The sequence below is a fragment of the Myxine glutinosa genome, chromosome 2 (assembly GCF_964187855.1).
Source record: "Myxine glutinosa chromosome 2, kmMyxGlut1.1, whole genome shotgun sequence".
NCBI lineage: Eukaryota > Metazoa > Chordata > Myxini > Myxiniformes > Myxinidae > Myxine > Myxine glutinosa.
Genome location: NC_136262.1, coordinates 9,764,619 through 9,784,399, shown reverse-complemented (window position 1 = coordinate 9,784,399; position 19,781 = coordinate 9,764,619). Strand labels below are relative to the sequence as shown.

General features: G+C 43.6%; 2 protein-coding genes across 9 annotated transcripts in view; one reads left to right on the top strand and one right to left on the bottom strand.

Annotated features, from left to right (window-relative positions):
• PIGM (phosphatidylinositol glycan anchor biosynthesis class M) overlaps positions 1-19,781 on the bottom strand; it is a 31,655-nt gene that overhangs the window by 4,235 nt on the left and 7,639 nt on the right. For 4 of the 8 annotated variants that reach the window (XM_078772966.1, XM_068108765.2, XM_068108759.2 and 1 more), the window contains exons 2-6: positions 17,140-17,239; positions 16,820-17,009; positions 13,577-14,208; positions 13,165-13,423; positions 7,658-7,759 (exon numbers count right to left, since the gene is read on the bottom strand). In XM_078772966.1, coding sequence (XP_078629092.1) covers positions 7,658-7,759; positions 13,165-13,423; positions 13,577-14,208; positions 16,820-17,002 — 1,176 coding nt within the window. In that variant the 5' untranslated portion in view covers positions 17,003-17,009; positions 17,140-17,239. The remainder of the gene's footprint in view (positions 1-7,657; positions 7,760-13,164; positions 13,424-13,576; positions 14,209-16,819; positions 17,010-17,139; positions 17,240-19,781) is intronic. The other 4 variants (XM_068108762.2, XM_078772967.1, XM_068108761.2 and 1 more) reach the window with 1 other exon arrangement.
• Positions 3,168-19,781, top strand: part of CNOT10 (CCR4-NOT transcription complex subunit 10) — a 160,285-nt gene continuing 143,671 nt past the window's right edge. Inside the window, exon 1 of the mRNA XM_068108758.2 lies at positions 3,168-3,254. The gene's annotated coding sequence lies outside the window, so the exon portion shown is untranslated. The remainder of the gene's footprint in view (positions 3,255-19,781) is intronic.

Here is a 19,781-nt window from a genome sequence, read left to right as displayed (position 1 = left end):
ACAATATCTCTCCGTTCTCAGGACCGAACTCTCTTATCTGTCTCCCACTTCCAAATCCTGGTGGCGTCTCGTCAAATCTGTTTCTGGTGTTTGTTCCCCCTCCATCCCCTCCCTCACCTCAAATGGCCACACGGCTGACTCCGCACGTGAAAAAGCTGAATGCCTCAACTCTGTGTTTGCCTCTAAATCTTGTGTCCCAAACCCATCCCTCTCTGTACCCACCGTACCCAGTCGTACCCAGCTGCTCCTGGACTCTGTGTCCTTTCCTCCTGACAAGGTGGAAAAGTTTCTGTCAACCCTCGACTCGGATTCTGCAACTGGACCTGACGGCATCAGCCCACGGGTCCTAAAATCCTGTACTTCCGCTCTTTCACTCCCTCTCTCTGTTCTCTTCACCCTCTCTTTTGCTCAAGGTCATCTTCCATCTGCTTGGAAATCTGCCAACATCACCGCTTTGCACAAAAAAGGTGCAAAAACAGATCCCAGCAACTACAGACCAATCAGCCTTCTCCCAATTATCAGCAAAGTCATGGAATCCATCATTGCTTCAGATATGAAATCTTTCCTCTTCTCCAATGGCTTGATCTCTGATCATCAATTTGGTTTCAGACCTGGACACTCTACTCTGGACATGCTGCTTCTGCTTTCTCAACAATGGATGGAGGTCCTCAATGCCAAACAGGAAATTAGAGCAGTCTCCCTTGACATATCACGTGCCTTCGATACGGTCTGGCACCCCGCTCTGCTCACCAAACTCTCCTCTTTTGGTATCCATGGAAATCTCCACGCATGGCTGGCGGACTTCCTCTCTAGTCGTAGTCAACGTGTGGCCCTGAATGGGTTTCTCTCATCTCCTCTTCCTGTTCAGGCTGGAGTTCCACAAGGCAGTGTTCTGGGCCCTGTGCTTTTTCTGGTCTTCATCAATGATCTCTCTGACTCTCTTGAAAATCCTCTGTATCTCTTTGCTGATGACTCTACTCTCTGTCGCTCCATTCTTCATCCCTGAGATCGGCAGTCTGCAGCCTCCTCACTCTCTGCAGACCTGGACAAAATCACAGACTGGGCAAACAAGTGGAACATGTCTTTCAATCCTGACAAATCTCACACTCTAACGATGTCTCTCTGAAAAGACCGACTGGACAACCCTCCCATCCACTTTCTGAATAATCCTCTCCAAGAAGTTCTGTCACTCAAGCTTTTGGGTCTCACTATCTGCCATGATCTTTCCTGGGAAAACCACATTTCAAATCTGGCCTCCAAAGCCAGTCGCCGACTGGGCATCCTCCGTCGTGCGAAGTCCTTCCTTGGCACACCTGAGCTCCTCACCACATACAAGCTTTTGGGTCTCACTATCTGCCATGATCTTTCCTGGGAAAACCACATTTCAAATCTGGCCTCCAAAGCCAGTCGCCGACTGGGCATCCTCTGTCGTGCGAAGTCCTTCCTTGGCACACCTGAGCTCCTCACCACATACAAGGCTTTCATCCGCAGCTCAATGGAATACTGCTCTCCCCTCTGGGCTGGTGCTCCTGCCTCACACCTAGCTCGTCTTCACGCTGTTGAAACCAAAGCGTTCAGAATCATTGGAATCTCCCGCGATGAAGCTAACTCCAAGGGCCTCTCACTCACTCACCGCAGGCAGGTTGGTGGTCTTTCCGTCTTCTACCGACTCCTCTCTGGCCTTGCCCCCCTAGCTCTCTCTGGGCTCTGTCCCACAAATATTCCTACAAGTCGCACAAGATCTGCCTGCAACCCTCTTATGGTCAAACTGCCAAAATCAAGACTCTCTGCTCACCTTCACTCCTTCATTCCTCTTTTCTCCCGCCTCTGGAACAAACTCCCTCACTCTCTTCAATCCCACTCCACCCTCCAGGTCTTTAAAACAGCTGTTCACCACCATCTCTTATCTTCCCCCATCCAAAACCTTGATCTTTTCTACCCCCATTAATTTCACCCCAATTCCACTTTTTTGAAATACCAACTTCTGTCCTGGAAGTCCTTGGTGTCCTTGTGTTTTATACCTCTCCCTCCCCCCCCCCTTCCCACGCCTCCTCCCCCCCCCCCCTTCCCACGCCTCCTCCCCCCAAACCCTCTCCCTTCCACACATCTCCCTGCTCTCAAATGTTGTGTTTGTGTGCTTCCCCTTCTCTCCGTATCTTGTTTTCCGCTCCCTCTTTTTATATATTTTGTTTGTCTGGTTGATTTGTTTGTGAAGTAAATGTTAGCTCTTTCACGAGCCTCGATTCAGTATACAAAAAAAATAATAATAATAATAAAAAAATAAAAAATAAAAAAATTAATAATAATCAATTTAATGCTACCCAACTTCATCAATAGTGTTGTTAGAAATGATAGAAACTCAAATTAGGTACCTACTTGGATTATTACCTGATGATGTTATCATAATTATGCTAATTAAGTGTTGCCATTAATGAAAAACCGTCTTTTTCTATTATAGTCAGTGCATGTTTTAGGTATGCCTATTTTGTCCTGTTTGGCATCCCATTGATTTCTCCTCCAGACAGCAGTGCCATCTATACTGAAATCCAGGTAATGAAAAGATTAAAATAAAGGGAGCTTCCTCCAGGCTGTTTTGGTTGGAATCATGAATACTCCCGCTAGGGAGTAATGCATTCGATCGTGTGTGTGTGTGTGTGTGTGTGTGTGTGTGTGTGTGTGTGTGTGTGTGTGTGTGTGTGTGTGTGCACAAGATATCTGAGAAGTTCTGAACGGATTTGGATGAAAGTTGGTGGGATGATTGCCCTTGGGATAAGGAAGAATTGATTCGTTTTTGGTGAAGCTCAGGATATTATTCCCGATATAGGAATGTTTTGAAGGATTTTTTTACCATTGGAAGACAGGGCTCATTTTTTTTAAACATTATCTTCTGTATATTCTATATTTAACATTGTGATATGAAAATAGTTTTCATATTTGTTGTAAATGTAGTTTAAACTCGTGGTTAAGCGTTAGAGCGGTGTATTTTGTTAGCAGTGTCGTCTTCAATGTTTTGTTTTTTTTCTAATAAAGACATTCTGTCATTTTAAAACCACCAAACTGTGTATTAGGTTTCCCCGTTTCATAAAATGTATCGTTTGATACGTATAATGCTTTAAAACTGTTTTTTGTTTTTTTTTCACCTCAAAGAGGATATTATCCTCTTCCTCAGAGGAAGAGGAAGAAGATATTAGCAGCATTCACCTCAGCGAATGTCAATCGCGGTGTCAGTATTTGATGAACTTATAAAGACTTAGGTGAGTTATAAGTGTGACAAGCATGTGCACGGGATTCTTCCCAGAAGAATGAGTGATCGCAATAGCTTGTACGACTTAAAATGAGCGAGTTTTGTTTTGACGTTTGGGCCAGTTTTACATGTTGTATCCCTAAGGAATGAAACGAACGTTTTCCTGGCTTACAATTTTATTTGAAGTCACACATGCCTCAAAATACACTCACTTATATAGAATTGAACGCTGAATCCGAAAATGTAAGTGAAATTGCCTTGTTTTTTTTAACATTATCTTCTATATACAACAACACAACAACAGGCATTTTAAAGCCATTTTCCCTGCTAGAGCGGGGGTTAGCCTTGCGGTCCCCATGACAATCTTCTCCATTTTGCCCTATTTTCTGCATCTCCCCTTGTTAACCCCCTTGCCCGCATTTCTTCTTCCACCATCTTTAGCCAAGTCTTTCTCGGTCTTCCCCGTCCTCCACTTCCTTCTACATTCATTTCCATCACTCTTCTCAACCAGTCACTTTCATCCTTCCTCAACACATGACCAAACCATCTCAACCTGTTCCTCTTCACAGCATCAATCACAGGCTCTATTCCCATCATCTTTCGCAATTCATCATTTGTCTTCCTCTCTCTCAACGATACTCCGCACATCCACCGAACCATTCGCATTTCCACCCTTTCCAGCCTTCGTTGCTGCTATGCGTTCATTATAATCCATGTCTCGCTCCCATAAATCATAACACTTCTCACACATGCAGCATACACATTTCCCTTCAGCTTCAACGACACTCCCCTCATCATCTTCTATATATTCTTCTATATATATCTTCTATATATTCTAAATATATATCTGTGCATTGTCTGTCTTGTGTTGTCTTGTCTTGTCTTGTCTTGTGTTGTTACTGAACTACTCCTTCAAACTTATGTGAAATCGTACTATTCCAACTTGACCCACGGCGGGAGTATGCGCTCTACTGAGTGGCGTTCTAGTTCTTGATTGTTTCTTCCTTGTCATTCTGATTTGATGAAGAAATTACTAGTAAAAATGAATGTTGGTACTTTGTAGCATGTACAGGTGAGTTTTTAGGTACTTAAAATAAAGTCACCTTGGTAAAGCCTAATGCATGCCTGCATGTGCTGACATTCCTTCCTATGTGATGCCATTTGGGCATTTATGACAATAATCGGTGAGGTTTCTGTCAAGTATGCTGATCTTTTACTTTCATTACTGGTGTTGTGTATCCTCAGCCATCAATTTGGACGTCTGAAATGTATTCAGCAGATGCAGCTCATTGCATTGTGACACCAGAACTTAATTACTTATCATACTTAATCTATTTTTCAGGAATTTGCTGCATAATAGAAATGGAGGAGTGTGTCATATGTTTCATATGTCGTATGTGTCATATGTCGTATGACAGTCTCAGGGGTGACATGTGACGAGTGAACAGCATAAGGATGTGACAAAGGCACGACTAAAAAAGGACGTGGATGATACTTTCGAGTTGCTCAGGACACTGAAGCAGTTGGATCTTTTTTGTGGTGACAAGTCTCTGCGCAGCCGAGTCAGTGGTGTCACAGCAAACAACTCTGTGAATGTTGACAACGCAAAACAAGTAGGCCAGGCAATACTTGACAGCATGGTTGGAATGAGTGTTAATGACTTCTCTTTTCGGCGAAAAATTCAAGTTGTTACCCTCGTTGCAAAGACATTGGTGACTCCTAAAGCCGATACCATACAAATTGAGCCGCATCTTCTCTTCCAGAGACTGAGTGTTATTGCCAATAAGGAGGATGATCCCTCGGCAGCCCTAACGTTTGAACTATGCAACTACCCAGCAGCCCTGTTCGAGTCACCCGTCCTCCTCAGAGAAGCCAACAAACCCGCCCTCGCTGATGCAATATGGGAATATGTGAAAGATTCGCAGCCAGATTCCTTGCCGTCTACTGAGCTTCACTTTCCGCTTGATGGGGGATCACTCATACAAATAATTCCTTGGCCGAGAAAGGAGTCAATAGATCACATTTGTCAGTTGTACGTGGACAATGTAGCTCGCAGGTACTCTAAACCAACCATTGTATTTGATGGATATTCGGCAGAACCATCAACCAAGGATGTCACTCACTTGCGCAGGACAAAGGGTTGCTATGGGCCGCAGGTACACTTTTCTGGGCAAACTGTTATTTCTTTGAAGAAAAAACGAGTTTTTGTCAAATACAGTGAACAAGCAGAGGTTCATAAACATTTTGAGTGAGAAACCAGAGAGAGCAGGATGTGTCATCCAACAGGCAAAGGGAGATGCTGATACGCTGATTGCTATGTCTGCAGTAAAATCTGCAGAGTATGTCGACACTGTTCTAGTAGGAGAGGACACAGACTTACTTGTTCTTCTTTGCTATCACGTGAAGAATCTTCCAAACGCAATCTATTTCAGACCAGAACCAAGGTCAAATTCAAATAGCTGCAGAGTATTAAAAAAAAAAACACCTTTAGAGGCCATTTTTCCCCGCAAAGCGGGGGTTGGTCTTTTTCGGGAACCATGGTTGTTGTTGTTTTTTTGGTCCCCTTTTTGAAGCAATGTTTTACGGCCGGATGCCCTTCCTGACGCCAACCCTTTTTGCCGCCTTTAACGACAAACAGGGAATTACCAGTGAACTGGTACTCAATTAGCCGACCTCGGAAGGATGACAGGCTGAGTCAACCCCCCTGGCGTTAATTCAGCGATTGACCGGGATTCGAACCCAGGATCCAAGGATCCTAAGCCGGCACCCTAGCCGCTAGCCCAACACCAGGGTATGACACCAACACCAGGGCAGAGTATGGGACCCCAAAAAGACGAGGGATATCCTAAAGGAAACTGCATGCGAAAACATTCCATTTGCACATGTCATTTCAGGTTGCGACACAACTTCTCGACTTTTGGGGTTGGAAAACCACTTGCGTTCAAAAAGTTGCTTAACAATTCTAAGTTCAGGAAGCACGCAGAAATCTTTTTGGCTGGTCCAGAAACCCCGCATAATCAAATTATTGAAGCTGGTGAGAATGCACTTGTGTGCCTCTATAATGGAGGGGAAAATGACAGCCTGGACACACTTAGATGCCAGCGGTTTAAAGAAAAAGTTGTCAGGTGTTCAAAGGTGGTTCAGGCACAGGTTTTGCCTCAAACCTCAGCTGCGGCAAAGTACCACTCCCTACGTGTTTTCTACCAAATCAATGAATGGAAAGGAGAAAGTTCCAGACTAAATGCCACTGACTAGGGATGGAAGGCAAAGGATGGCAAATTCATTCCAGAACAAACAGACCTGCCTTCGGCTCCTGACTACCTACTTGAAGTTATTCACTCTAACTGTAAAACTGGCTGCAACACTCTGAAATGCACTTGTCGGAGGCACGGTCTTGAATGCACATTTGCTTGTGGTGAGTGCAAAGGTACAAGTTGCACTAATTCAATGGACCCATGAGTTATTGAGGCTGAAATTGATGACTGAACGACCGCACAGCTAAACAAGTGTTTTAGAGACTTACATGTAGGTTTGTCTCCTCTATTTGTCTTACCCGGTATGAGCAATTACTTTTTATTGTAATATGTTTCTTGGTAAGGGCCTTATTTGCATAATTTGGATAACTTGCATAATAATAATAACTTCATGAAGTTCTGGCCCGTACCATTGAACACCTTGACCATGAAAACCCATTTTGGTTTTGACACCATCCTTATAATTTTTGGTTCACTATTTCAAAAGAAGGTTTTTCATTAATGGTGACACTTAATTAGCATAATTATGATTACATAATCAGGTAATAATCCAAGTAGGTACCTAATTTGAGTTTCTATCATTTCTAACAACACTATTGATGATGTTGGGTAGCATTAAATTGATTATTCTTGAGACAAATGCAAGATTTCTTCTTGTTTAGCTTGTTCCTTTGATGTTCGGACCTAATTAACATAAATTAGCATATTTAGACCCCTTCCACCCCTCCCATTCATCTCTATTTTTGATATGGTATTCCTGGGGTATATCAGAGGAGAATCCAACAGAGAAACAATCTTTTCCAATTAGTGGTGGGACAAGGCACCATTTGACTGGACCAGTTCGAGATCTCTGAAAGTTGTGCAAGATTTGTAACAAAACTTGGTGAATGACTTGAGTAAGTGACAAGAACAAGGCGATTCGATTTTAGTTCACATTGGATCCAGATCCGGCCTATCGGTGGGATACAAACCGTAAACTGTTCGTCCTGGCGGAGGTATGCCCTCTACAGAGTACTGTTCTAGTTTGTATAATGTAGTAACAATCGTTACCAACTATTAATAAGTTTAAGCAAACAAAATGTATTAATTACCACACAGCCAGCTGCATTGCATCACTATCACAGTTAGTAAAATGTCATGTTATATGGCGAGGGCTCACCTGTCCGGAAAACCATAGCATGAGCAATAGCAGTCCTTTCTTCCATGGCAACCTCAGGGATGGAAGCACCAGAGGCAGGAGACACATGTACCAAAGGAAGTACTGCTCCCAACACAGTGTCCAAAATCCATCAACACCCAATCATTAATATGGTAATAAGGGCAGTCTGTGTAAAATGGACCGACAGTCTCCACCTAAACAGCTCAATTACATTTTTTTTTTTTTTTTTGTGAGGACATCTTAACTGGACACCTTTCATGGAAAACCCCAAAGTTTGAGAAAATTGGAAACTCACATTATGTAAATTGTGGTTCCAGAGGTTGGGGCACTCCAAGGCCAATAAAAAACATCAAATTTTGAAGGTCAATTTTGTAAAAGCTTTTGCTTCAAATAAAACTACTTGAAATCCTCACAAAAATTGTGATGCTCCTTACACATTACAAACTGGTAAGAGAGAGAGAGACGTCACTCCATTTAACCAGAATTTTCAATGCCAGACAGGTAACAATTCTCAATGCCAACATAAAAAGGCACAGTTTAGGAAAAACACTCTTCCCTCTCTGCACACCTTATGATCAAATCACAAGATGGTCAAACACTTGGGATATATATATATATATATATATATATATATATATATATATATATATATATATATATATATATATATATATATATATATCTCTTGAATGCTGACAAATCTCTCTCTCTTCCTCTCTTTTTCTCTCTCTCTCTCACTCCCTCTTCTCACCCTCTCTCTCTCTCTCACTCCCTCCCTCTCTCTCTCTCTTCCTCTTCTCTCCATCTCCCTCTCTCTTCCTCTCTCTCTCTCCGAAAGCACCAACTGGAAAGCAACTCCCCCATTTAGTTCCTTGACAAGCCTCTTGAAGAATTTCAGTCACTTAAGCTTTTGTGTCTCACTATCAGCTGTGATCTTTCTCGGGCGAATCACATTTCTAACTTGGCTTCCAAAGCAAGTTGCTGACCGGGAATCCTCCTCCGCAGCGCAAGGTCCATTTTTGGCGCACTTGAACTTCTATCCACCGACGAGGCCTTAGTCCGCAGCATTATGGAGTACCGCTCTCCCCTTTGGCCTGGCGCCCCGGCCTCCCACCTTGCCCAGCTCGATGCCGTGGAAACCTCGGTCTTCAAGATCATTATCTCCCACATGAAGCTGAGTCTCTGGGCCTATCACTTTCATATTGCAGGTAGGTAGGTCGGTGGTCTCTGTCTTCTGCAGCCTCCTTTCTGCTCTTGCACCCTCTGTTCTTTTTGTACTTTACCCGAACCTGGTAAGATAGCCTACAGGTACGCACACTCACCTCTAAGCTGTCTAGTCTGGGCCCAAGGGTGGACGTTGAACTCAGTGTCCAGTCTGCCAGCATTATTTGATGAGTTGGTTTCTTTATTGGAATTGATGAAAGAATATAAAGCTTTGGGGCCGGATAAACATCCGAGAGTATTGAAGGATATGGCAGTTCAGGTAACCATGCTGTTAACATGTATGACGTCATGCTTATCTGCTCTTGCAACACAAGTCTGCGTCATTGATGTATTACAGGCCTACCTTTGCTCGTACAAAGTGATCGCCATTCTTCACAAGAACAGACACATCACTGATCGACTCAGACTTCAACTAGTTGTAGGAATCCAAACTTTTCCATGACGTCATGTCTTCCAGCCTGTATAAATACTTTTGGTAAACACAACACAATTCATTAAGTCTGGATATAAAATGGTTGGAAAGTTTGTCTCACTTCTGGACCTTGTTGTATTTGGCAATTCCTCCAGGTCTGTGTTGCATACAACGTGTATCGTTATAATATCGCTACCTAGACAAAGTGTCCAATTTCTAGAATTACCTGATCAGTGCAGGTCAAACCCAAGATCCTTTTAGAATTACCTGATCAGTGCACGTCAAACCCAAGATCCTTTTAGAATTACCTGATCAGTGCGCATCAAACCCAAGATCCTTTTAGAATTACCTGATCAGTGCACGTCAAACCCAATATCCTTTGAGAATTACCTGATCAGTGCGCATCAAACCCAAGATCCTTTTAGAATTACCTGATCAGTGCACGTCAAACCCAATATGCTTTTAGAATTACCTGATCAGTGCACATCAAACCCAATATCCTTTTAGAATTACCTGATCAGTGCGCATCAAACCCAAGTTCCTTTTAGAATTACCTGATCAGTGCACGTCAAACCCAATATCCTTTTACAATTACCTGATCAGTGCACGTCAAACCCAATATCCTTTTAGAATTACCTGATCAGTGCACATCAAACCCAAGATCCATTTAGAATTACCTGATCAGTGCACGTCAAACCCAAGATCCATTTAGAATTACCTGATCAGTGCACCTCAAACCCAAGATCCATTTAGAATTACCTGATCAGTGCAAGTCAAACCCAAGATCCTTTTAGAATTACCTAATCAGTTTGTGTCAAACCCAATATCCTTTTAGAATTACCTGATCAATTTGTGTCAAACCCAAGATCCTTTTAGAATTACCTGATCAGTGTGGGTCAAACCCAAGATCCTTTTAGAATTACCTGATCAATTTGTGTCAAACCCAAGATCCTTTTAGAATTACCTGATCAATTTGTGTCAAACCCAAGATCCTTTTAGAATTACCTGATCGGTGTGGGTCAAACCCAAGATCCTTTTAGAATTACCTGATCAATTTGTGTCAAACCCAAGATCCTTTTAGAATTACCTGATCAATTTGTGTCAAACCCAAGATCCTTTTGGAATTACCTGATCAGTGTGGGTCAAACCCAAGACCCCTTTTAGAATTACCTGATCAGTGCACATCAAACCCAAGATCCTTTTAGAATTACCTGATCAGTGCACGTCAAACCCAAGATCCTTTTAGAATTACCTGATCAGTGCACGTCAAACCCAAGATCCATTTAGAATTACCTGATCAATTTGTGTCAAACCCAAGATCCTTTTAGAATTACCTGATCAGTGCACGTCAAACCCAAGATCCTTTTAGAATTACCTGATCAGTGCACGTGAAACCCAAGATCCTTTTAGAGTTACCTGATCAGTACACGTCAAACCCAAGATCCTTTTAGAATTACCTGATCAGTGCGCATCAAACCCAAGATCCTTTTAGAATTACCTGATCAGTGCGCATCAAACCCAAGATCCTTTTAGAATTACCTGATCAGTGCACGTCAAACCCAATATGCTTTTAGAATTATCTGATCAGTGCACATCAAACCCAATATCCTTTTAGAATTACCTGATCAGTGCGCATCAAACCCAAGTTCCTTTTAGAATTACCTAATCAGTGCACGTCAAACCCAAGATCCTTTTAGAATTACATGATCAGTGCACGTCAAACCCAATATCCTTTTAGAATTACCTGATCAGTGCACATCAAACCCAATATGCTTTTAGAATTACCTGATCAGTGCACATTAAACCCAAGATCCTTTTAGAATTACCTGATCAGTGCACGTCAAACCCAAGATCCTTTTAGAATTACCTGATCAGTGCACGTCAAACCCAAGATCCTTTTAGAATTACCTGATCAGTGCACCTCAAACCCAAGATCCATTTAGAATTACCTGATCAGTGCACCTCAAACCCAAGATCCATTTAGAATTACCTGATCTGTTTGTGTCAAACCAAAGATCCTTTTAGAATTACCTGATCAGTGCACCTCAAACCCAAGATCCATTTAGAATTACCTGATCAGTGTGGGTCAAACCCAAGATCCATTTAGAAATACCTGATCTGTTTGTGTCAAACCCAAGATCCTTTTAGAATTACCTGATCAGTGCACGTCAAACCCAAGATCCATTTAGAATTACCTGATCAGTGCAAGTCAAACCCAAGATCCTTTTAGAATTACCTAATCAGTTTGTGTCAAACCCAATATCCTTTTAGAATTACCTGATCAATTTGTGTCAAACCCAAGATCCTTTTAGAATTACCTGATCAGTGTGGGTCAAACCCAAGATCCTTTTAGAATTACCTGATCAATTTGTGTCAAACCCAAGATCCTTTTAGAATTACCTGATCAATTTGTGTCAAACCCAAGATCCTTTTAGAATTACCTGATCGGTGTGGGTCAAACCCAAGATCCTTTTAGAATTACCTGATCAATTTGTGTCAAACCCAAGATCCTTTTAGAATTACCTGATCAATTTGTGTCAAACCCAAGATCCTTTTGGAATTACCTGATCAGTGTGGGTCAAACCCAAGACCCCTTTTAGAATTACCTGATCAGTGCACATCAAACCCAAGATCCTTTTAGAATTACCTGATCAGTGCACGTCAAACCCAAGATCCTTTTAGAATTACCTGATCAGTGCACGTCAAACCCAAGATCCATTTAGAATTACCTGATCAATTTGTGTCAAACCCAAGATCCTTTTAGAATTACCTGATCAGTGCACGTCAAACCCAAGATCCTTTTAGAATTACCTGATCAGTGCACGTGAAACCCAAGATCCTTTTAGAGTTACCTGATCAGTACACGTCAAACCCAAGATCCTTTTAGAATTACCTGATCAGTGCGCATCAAACCCAAGATCCTTTTAGAATTACCTGATCAGTGCGCATCAAACCCAAGATCCTTTTAGAATTACCTGATCAGTGCACGTCAAACCCAATATGCTTTTAGAATTATCTGATCAGTGCACATCAAACCCAATATCCTTTTAGAATTACCTGATCAGTGCGCATCAAACCCAAGTTCCTTTTAGAATTACCTAATCAGTGCACGTCAAACCCAAGATCCTTTTAGAATTACATGATCAGTGCACGTCAAACCCAATATCCTTTTAGAATTACCTGATCAGTGCATGTCAAACCCAATATCCTTTTAGAATTACCTGATCAGTGCACATCAAACCCAAGATCCTTTTAGAATTACCTGATCAGTGCACGTCAAACCCAAGATCCTTTTAGAATTACCTGATCAGTGCACGTCAAACCCAAGATCCTTTTAGAATTACCTGATCAGTGCACCTCAAACCCAAGATCCATTTAGAATTACCTGATCAGTGCACCTCAAACCCAACATCCATTTAGAATTACCTGATCTGTTTGTGTCAAACCAAAGATCCTTTTAGAATTACCTGATCAGTGCACCTCAAACCCAAGATCCATTTAGAATTACCTGATCAGTGTGGGTCAAACCCAAGATCCATTTAGAAATACCTGATCTGTTTGTGTCAAACCCAAGATCCTTTTAGAATTACCTGATCAGTGCACGTCAAACCCAAGATCCTTTTAGAATTACCTGATCAGTACACGTCAAACCCAAGATCCTTTTAGAATTACCTGATCAGTTTGTGTCAAACCCAAGATCCTTTTAGAATTACCTGATCAGTGCACGTCAAACCAAAGATCCTTTTCGAATTACCTGATCAACACATTCATTCCACCAGATTTGTAAAATCACACACAAAGCACCAACATCAGTATTTGTGAAGGTAAGGTTTAAGACAACGCGATGCTGACAAGTGACTTTGTGGCATACCTGTGAAGTGCAGACTTTGTTGAACGAGACAAATATGTAGGTGTGCAGGAAAAAGCAGAATGGCAGGTCATTATAGAAGGCAAAGGAAGCGATGAGCAACAGGATGGCTTGAGGTACCAATGCGGCCAAACCAACAGTTCTTTCCCAATGCGATCCAGCACCCAGGTACAGCAGGTAGAAGTACGGAGAGAAGTTGTGCCGTGTGTCACGCCGAGTGATGTGGTAAAGGTAGGCCTGATCCAGGAACTCCCAGCCATACCTGCCAATGCCAAGAGTCTCTTGTGATGAAAGTACAGAGGGTTACGTCATTTTAAAAATAAACCTGTGATGAGGAAAGCGTTCATTTTGATGTCCAATTTGATTCATAAATCAGGTATTTCCAGGTTAAGATACGTGTGAAAGTTTTACCTACATCTGGTAGAAGAGACAGGCCAGGCCGATGAACACTGACGCCGCAGCCAGGAAGAAAGTCCAAACGTGGAGACTTCGTACGATCTGCAACACCTTCGCAAATCCTCGCTGTAGTAAACGAATGAATCCTCGACGACCTTTTCTACAAACTCGTCCGGAATCCATCTCTCCCGTATCACCTCGAAGCGAGTCGACGCCATCTTGAAGCGAGTCGACGCCATCTTGCATCTTGTGCCGTTGGCTCAGGTACAAGGCAACGGGCAGGGCATAGGTGATGGGATACATCTTGGCGTGCACTGCCAGTCCAAACCACAGACCCCCGGCGAGAGGTCGCGACCTTTGCAAAGCAGAAAGCGAACACATGACGAAGAGCACAACGAGAGGCTCGGCGTTTCCACGACAAGCCACGACCGCCGCCAACGGGTTTAGGAGCCACAGGGAGGAAAGGAGGGCCGAGGTGCGTTTCGAGTTCCCAGCTCGCCGTAGTACCTGGAGTTGCAGGTAGCCGACGAGCACGTCAATGACTGCGAAAAGCACCTTGCCAAAGAACGGGGAGACGAAGACATTTGGCGTGAGCAGCCAGGCCAACAGCGGTGTATAGCGATACGTTGTCTGCTCGTATGGAGATCTGCCCTGTACAGGTAAAGAGAAAAGGTAATCAATATATAATGGAGCAAACGTGTATGGTTATGGATGGATGCATGTCCTCTCTTCACCCATTGGTTGGACAGCTGACATGACTCCACCCACAAATGTAACCTGAAATACTTAACCCGAAGTACCCAAAAGACAGAGAAGATCCCGGGGACCCCAAATACCCCCTAAAGACCCTGAGGACCCAAAAGACCTCGAATACCCCAAATAACAAAATGACTGAAAAGACCCATTGGACCCCAAAGACCCTGACTACCCAAAAGATCCTGAAGATCCAAAATACCCCAAAGACCCTTAAATACCCCAGAGACCCAAAATACCCAAAATAGCCTAAAATACCCTGAAGACTGAAAAGACACGAGGACCCAAAAGACCCCGAGGACCCAAAATACCCCGAGGACACAAAAATTTGTAAGGACGAGGATTCAGACTTTGGCTCACGAGGCTCACGAGGCATTACCCTCGAATAAACTGTTCCAACACGTCATTGAAAGTTGGACAGACACCATGAAAGATTGTCTTAAAAAATTACACTTTGTGTAGATAAATGATGAGGGCCATAGTAGGGTCAAGAAGAACGGATTCCTCTTCTTCTTTTTGTTTGCAGCACAGGGTTGCAAGGTAGCATCATTGGCTGAAGGTGCAACTGCTGCTGATGCAGTGCCCCGCCCCGGCAGCAAATAGTAATTTGTTCAGAGTGCCGGTAATAGCTCGCCTACTCTTCACAAAGGACATCGTGGGATCTCTAACATCCACCAACTAATGGCAGCAGACGGGACGTCCACCTGAGGGATGGTGCACACATTGATGAATCATTTGCCTGCGAAACACCAGGATGACCGTTTATAGCTCGGTCGGGATTCGAGCCCAGGCTACACAGTTTAGAGGCAAGGTACACACACGTACAGTCACGTGAAAAAGTAAGTACACCCCATGTAAAGTTTTGACTTTTTCAACATATTTCAACATACATCTATTTTATCTTCATTTCAACAATATTGAGAGATAAAGGTGACATAATATAACAAATATCATGAAACATTTACATTTTGTAGTCCATTGTATAATTTAAATAAACATAAATGCAAATTTCGCATGTGGAAAAAGTATATATTTATCACTACTTCAAATACCTAAAATTAGAATCGGGTGCACCAGCTCAGGTGCAAATGATTAGAACATTGTTAGAGAGGATCTTGGAGGAACCTGTCTTATTTAAACCTCAGACAATTAGTTTGGTTTGCTCTTTGTTGTTGAAGTGTGCCGCGTCACCATACCTAGATCAAAAGAACTCTTTGAGGCCTTCAGAAAGAAGGTTATAGATGCCGACGAGTCTGGGAAGGGATTTAAAAAGATCTCCAAACAATTTGAAATCAATCATTCGACTGTCTGGAAGATAATCTACAAGTGGAGAAGATTCCAAACAACTGCCAACTTGTTCAGGCCAGGCCGCCCCAGTAAGTTCAGCCCGAGAGCAGACCATAAGATGCTGAAAGAAGTCTCTAAGAACCCCAGAATGTCATCACCGGACCTACAGGTAGCTCTTACCACTGTTTATGTCAAAGTACACGAGTCCACCATTAGAAAGAGGCTGCACAAATTTGATCTACATGGGAGGTGTGCCAGGAGGAAACCTTTGCTGTCCAGAAAGAACGTCAGGGCAAGACTAAAGTTTGCCAATGAACACCGAGGCAAAGACCAGCACTTCTGGAACAATGTGCTCTGGACAGATGAGTCAAAGGTAGAGCTATTTGGCCACAGTACCAGAAGACATGTTTGGCGAAAACCAAAGACAGCATTTGACCACAAGAACCTGATACCAACTTTAAAGCATGGTGGTGGAAATATTATGGTTTGGGGCAGCTTTGCTGCTTCAGGGCCTGGGCAGCTCACCATCATAGAATCCACTATGAATTTTTCATTGTAACAGAGGGTACTTGAGGATAATGTGAGGCCATCTGTCGGAAAGTTGAAGCTCAACCGAAGGTGGACCTTGCAACATGACAATGACCCTAAACATACCAGTAAATCCACCAAGGAATGGCTGAAAAGAAAGAAATGGAGGGTTCTGGAATGGCCAAGTCAAAACCCGGATCGAAATCACATCGAGATGTTGTGGGGGGATTTGAAAAGAGCTGTGCATGCAAGAAACCCCTCAAACATCGCACAGCTGAAAGAATTCTGCATGGAGGAGTGGGCAAAAAATTCTCCCAGTCGATGTCAGAGACTGGTAGACAGTTATAAGAAACGCCTACTTGAGGTTGTTTCTGCCAAAGGGGGCAATATCACCTATTAGAGCCAAGGGTGTACTTACTTTTTCCACATGTGAAATTTGCATTTATGTTTATTTAAATTATACAATGGACTACAAAATGTAAATGTTTCATGATATTTGTTATATTATATCACCTTTATCTATCAATATTGTTTAATTGAAGATCAAATAGCTAGCTGTATGTTGAAATATGTTGAAAAAGTCTAAACTTCACATGGGGTGGACTTACTTTTTCACGTGACTGTACGTGCTTGCATATTAAAATAACTCTTTGAACATCCCTCACAGGTATTAGGTGAACAAAATGTTTTTTACCGTCACCACGAGCTTGGCAGCGTCTGTGAACACATCATAATCCACGTCGGTGAAACGCACTCTGGAGACCTTGTCCTGATATAGACCGTAGAGTAGTAGCGCGAGACGCAGAGATACCGCACCTGCACAGGCGGCCACCTGCGGCAGGTATCGTGCCCGGCGTGTCGCCGTCGCTCTCCCCATGCGTTCGCTGCACCACACAGAGAAGGTGGAGGAGCGAGGCATGGTGTCCCTTTAAAACTTACATCAAAAAAACACACACGATTAAAAATCCTAATAGTTAGACTGTGTGTCTCTGGTGAGAAGAAAGACCAACTCACAAGAGGACAGGTATTTACAGGTATTTACACCTTCCTCCCATCCATGGTACACGGAATCTTGTGGTGAGGCTGTTGCCCAGAAACAACTTGCCTTCGTCTCCTGGAAAGCAAATCCAACGGAAGGAAATCTCATTTCCTTTCACAAAGCCCGAAACAAGTGTGTGTCCACCCTCAGGAGAGCCAGGAAACAATATCTCTCCGTTCTCAAGACCGAATTCTCTTATCTGTCTCCCTCTTCCAAATCCTGGTGGCGTCTGGTCAAATCTGTTTCTGGTGTTTGTTCCCCCTCCATCCCCTCCCTCACCTCAAACGGCTTAATGGCTGACTCCGCACGTGAAAAAGCTGAATGCCTCAACTCTGTGTTTGCCTCTAAATCTTGTGTCCCAAACCCATCCCTCTCTGTACCCACCGTACCCAGTCGTACCCAGCTGCTCCTGGACTCCGTGTCCTTTCCTCCTGACAAGGTGGAAATGTTTCTGTCAACCCTCGACTCTGATTCTGCAACTGGACCTGACGGCATCAGCCCACGGGTCCTAAAATCCTGTTCTTCCGCTCTTTCACTCCCTCTCTCTCTGTTCTCTTCACCCTCTCTTTTGCTCAAGGTCAACTGCCATCTGCTTGGAAATCAGCCAACATCACCGCTTTGCACAAAAAAGGTGCAAAAACAGATCCTAGCAACTACAGACCAATCAGCCTTCTCTCAATTATCAGCAAAGTCATGGAATCCATCATTGCTTCGGATATGAAATCTTTCCTCTTCTCCAATGGCTTGATCTCTGATCATCAATTTGGTTTCAGACCAGGTCACTCTACTCTGGACATGCTGCTTCTGCTGTCTCAACAATGGATGGAGGTCCTCAATGCCAAACAGGAAATTAGAGCTGTCTCCCTTGACATATCATGTGCCTTCGATATGGTCTGGCACCCCGCTCTGCTCACTAAACTCTCCTCCTTTGGTATCCATGGAAATCTCCACGCATGGCTGGCAGACTTCCTCTCTAGTCGTAGTCAACGTGTGGCCCTGAATGGGTTTCTCTCATCTCCTCTTCCTGTTCAGGCTGGAGTTCCCCAAGGCAGTGTTCTGGGCCCTGTGCTTTTTCTGGTCTTCATCAATGATCTCTCTGATTCTCTTGAAAATCCTCTCTATCTCTTTGCTGATGACTCCACTCTCTGCCGCTCCATTCCTCATCCCTCAGATCGGCAGTCTGCAGCCTCCTCACTCTCTGCAGACCTGGACAAAATCACAGACTGGGCAAACAAGTGGAACATGTCTTTCAATCCTGACAAATCTCACACTTTTACGATGTCTCTCCGAAAAGACCGACTGGACAACCCTCCCATCTACTTTCTGAATAATCTTCTCCAAGAAGTTCTGTCACTCAAGCTTTTGGGTCTCACTATCTGCCATGATCTTTCCTGGGAAAACCACATTTCCAAGCTGGCCTCCAAAGCCAGTCGCCGACTGGGCATCCTCCATCGTGCGAAGTCCTTCCTTGGCACACCTGAGCTCCTCACCACATACAAGGCTTTCATCCGCAGCTCAATGGAGTACTGCTCTCCCCTCTGGGCTGGTGCTCCTGCCTCACACCTAGCTCGTCTTCACGCTGTTGAAACCAAAGCGTTCAGAATCATTGGAATCTCCTGCGATGACGCTATCTCCGAGGGCCTTTCACTTAATCACCGCAGGCAGGTTGGTGGTCTTTCCGTCTTCTACGGACTCCTCTCCGGCCTTGCTCCCCCAGCTCTCTCTGGGCTCTTTCCCCCAAATATTCCTGCAGGTCGCACAAGATCTGCCTGCAACCTTCTTATGGTTAAACTGCCAAAATCAAGACTCTCTGCTCACCTTCACTCCTTCATTCCTCTTTTCTCCCGCCTCTGGAACAAACTCCCTCACTCTCTTCAATCCCACTCCTCCCTCCAGGTCTTTAAAACAGCTGTTCACCACCATCTCTTATCTTCCCCAATCAAAAACCTTGATCTTTTCTACCCCCGCTAATTTCAGCCCAAATCCACTTTTTTTTTGGTTTTTGTTTTTGTTTTTGTATACTGAATCGAGGCTCGTGAAAGAACTAACATTTACTTCACAAACAAATCGACCAGACAAACAAAATACACAAAAAGAGGGAGCGGAAGACAAGATGGGGAGAAACGGGGAAGCACACAAACACAACATCCGAGAGCAGGGAGATGTGTGGAAGGGAGAGGGCCCGGGGGGAGGAGGCATGGGAAGGGGGGGGGGGGGGGAGGGAGAAGTATAAAGCACAAGGACTTCCAGGACAGAAGTTGGTATTTCAAAAAGGGGTGAGGTGACTTTTGTGACAAAAACATTTTGAGGTGACTTTTGACTTCTTTCCTGGAAGTCCTTGGTGTCCTTGCGTTTTATACCTATCCTGCCTCCCCCCAGGCCCTCTCCCTCCAAAAACATCTCCCGATGTCCCTGCTCTCAAATGTTGTGTTTGTGTGCTTCCTCCCCTTCTCTCCCCATCTTGTCGACCGCTCCCCTTGTTATATACTTTGTTTGCTTGTTTGTTTGATTTGTTTGTTTGATAAATGTTAGCTCTTTCACGAGCCTCGACTCTGTATACAAAAAAAAAAAAAAAAAAAGCCAAGAGGCTGTTGATGTGGTATCTGTCTCACAAATG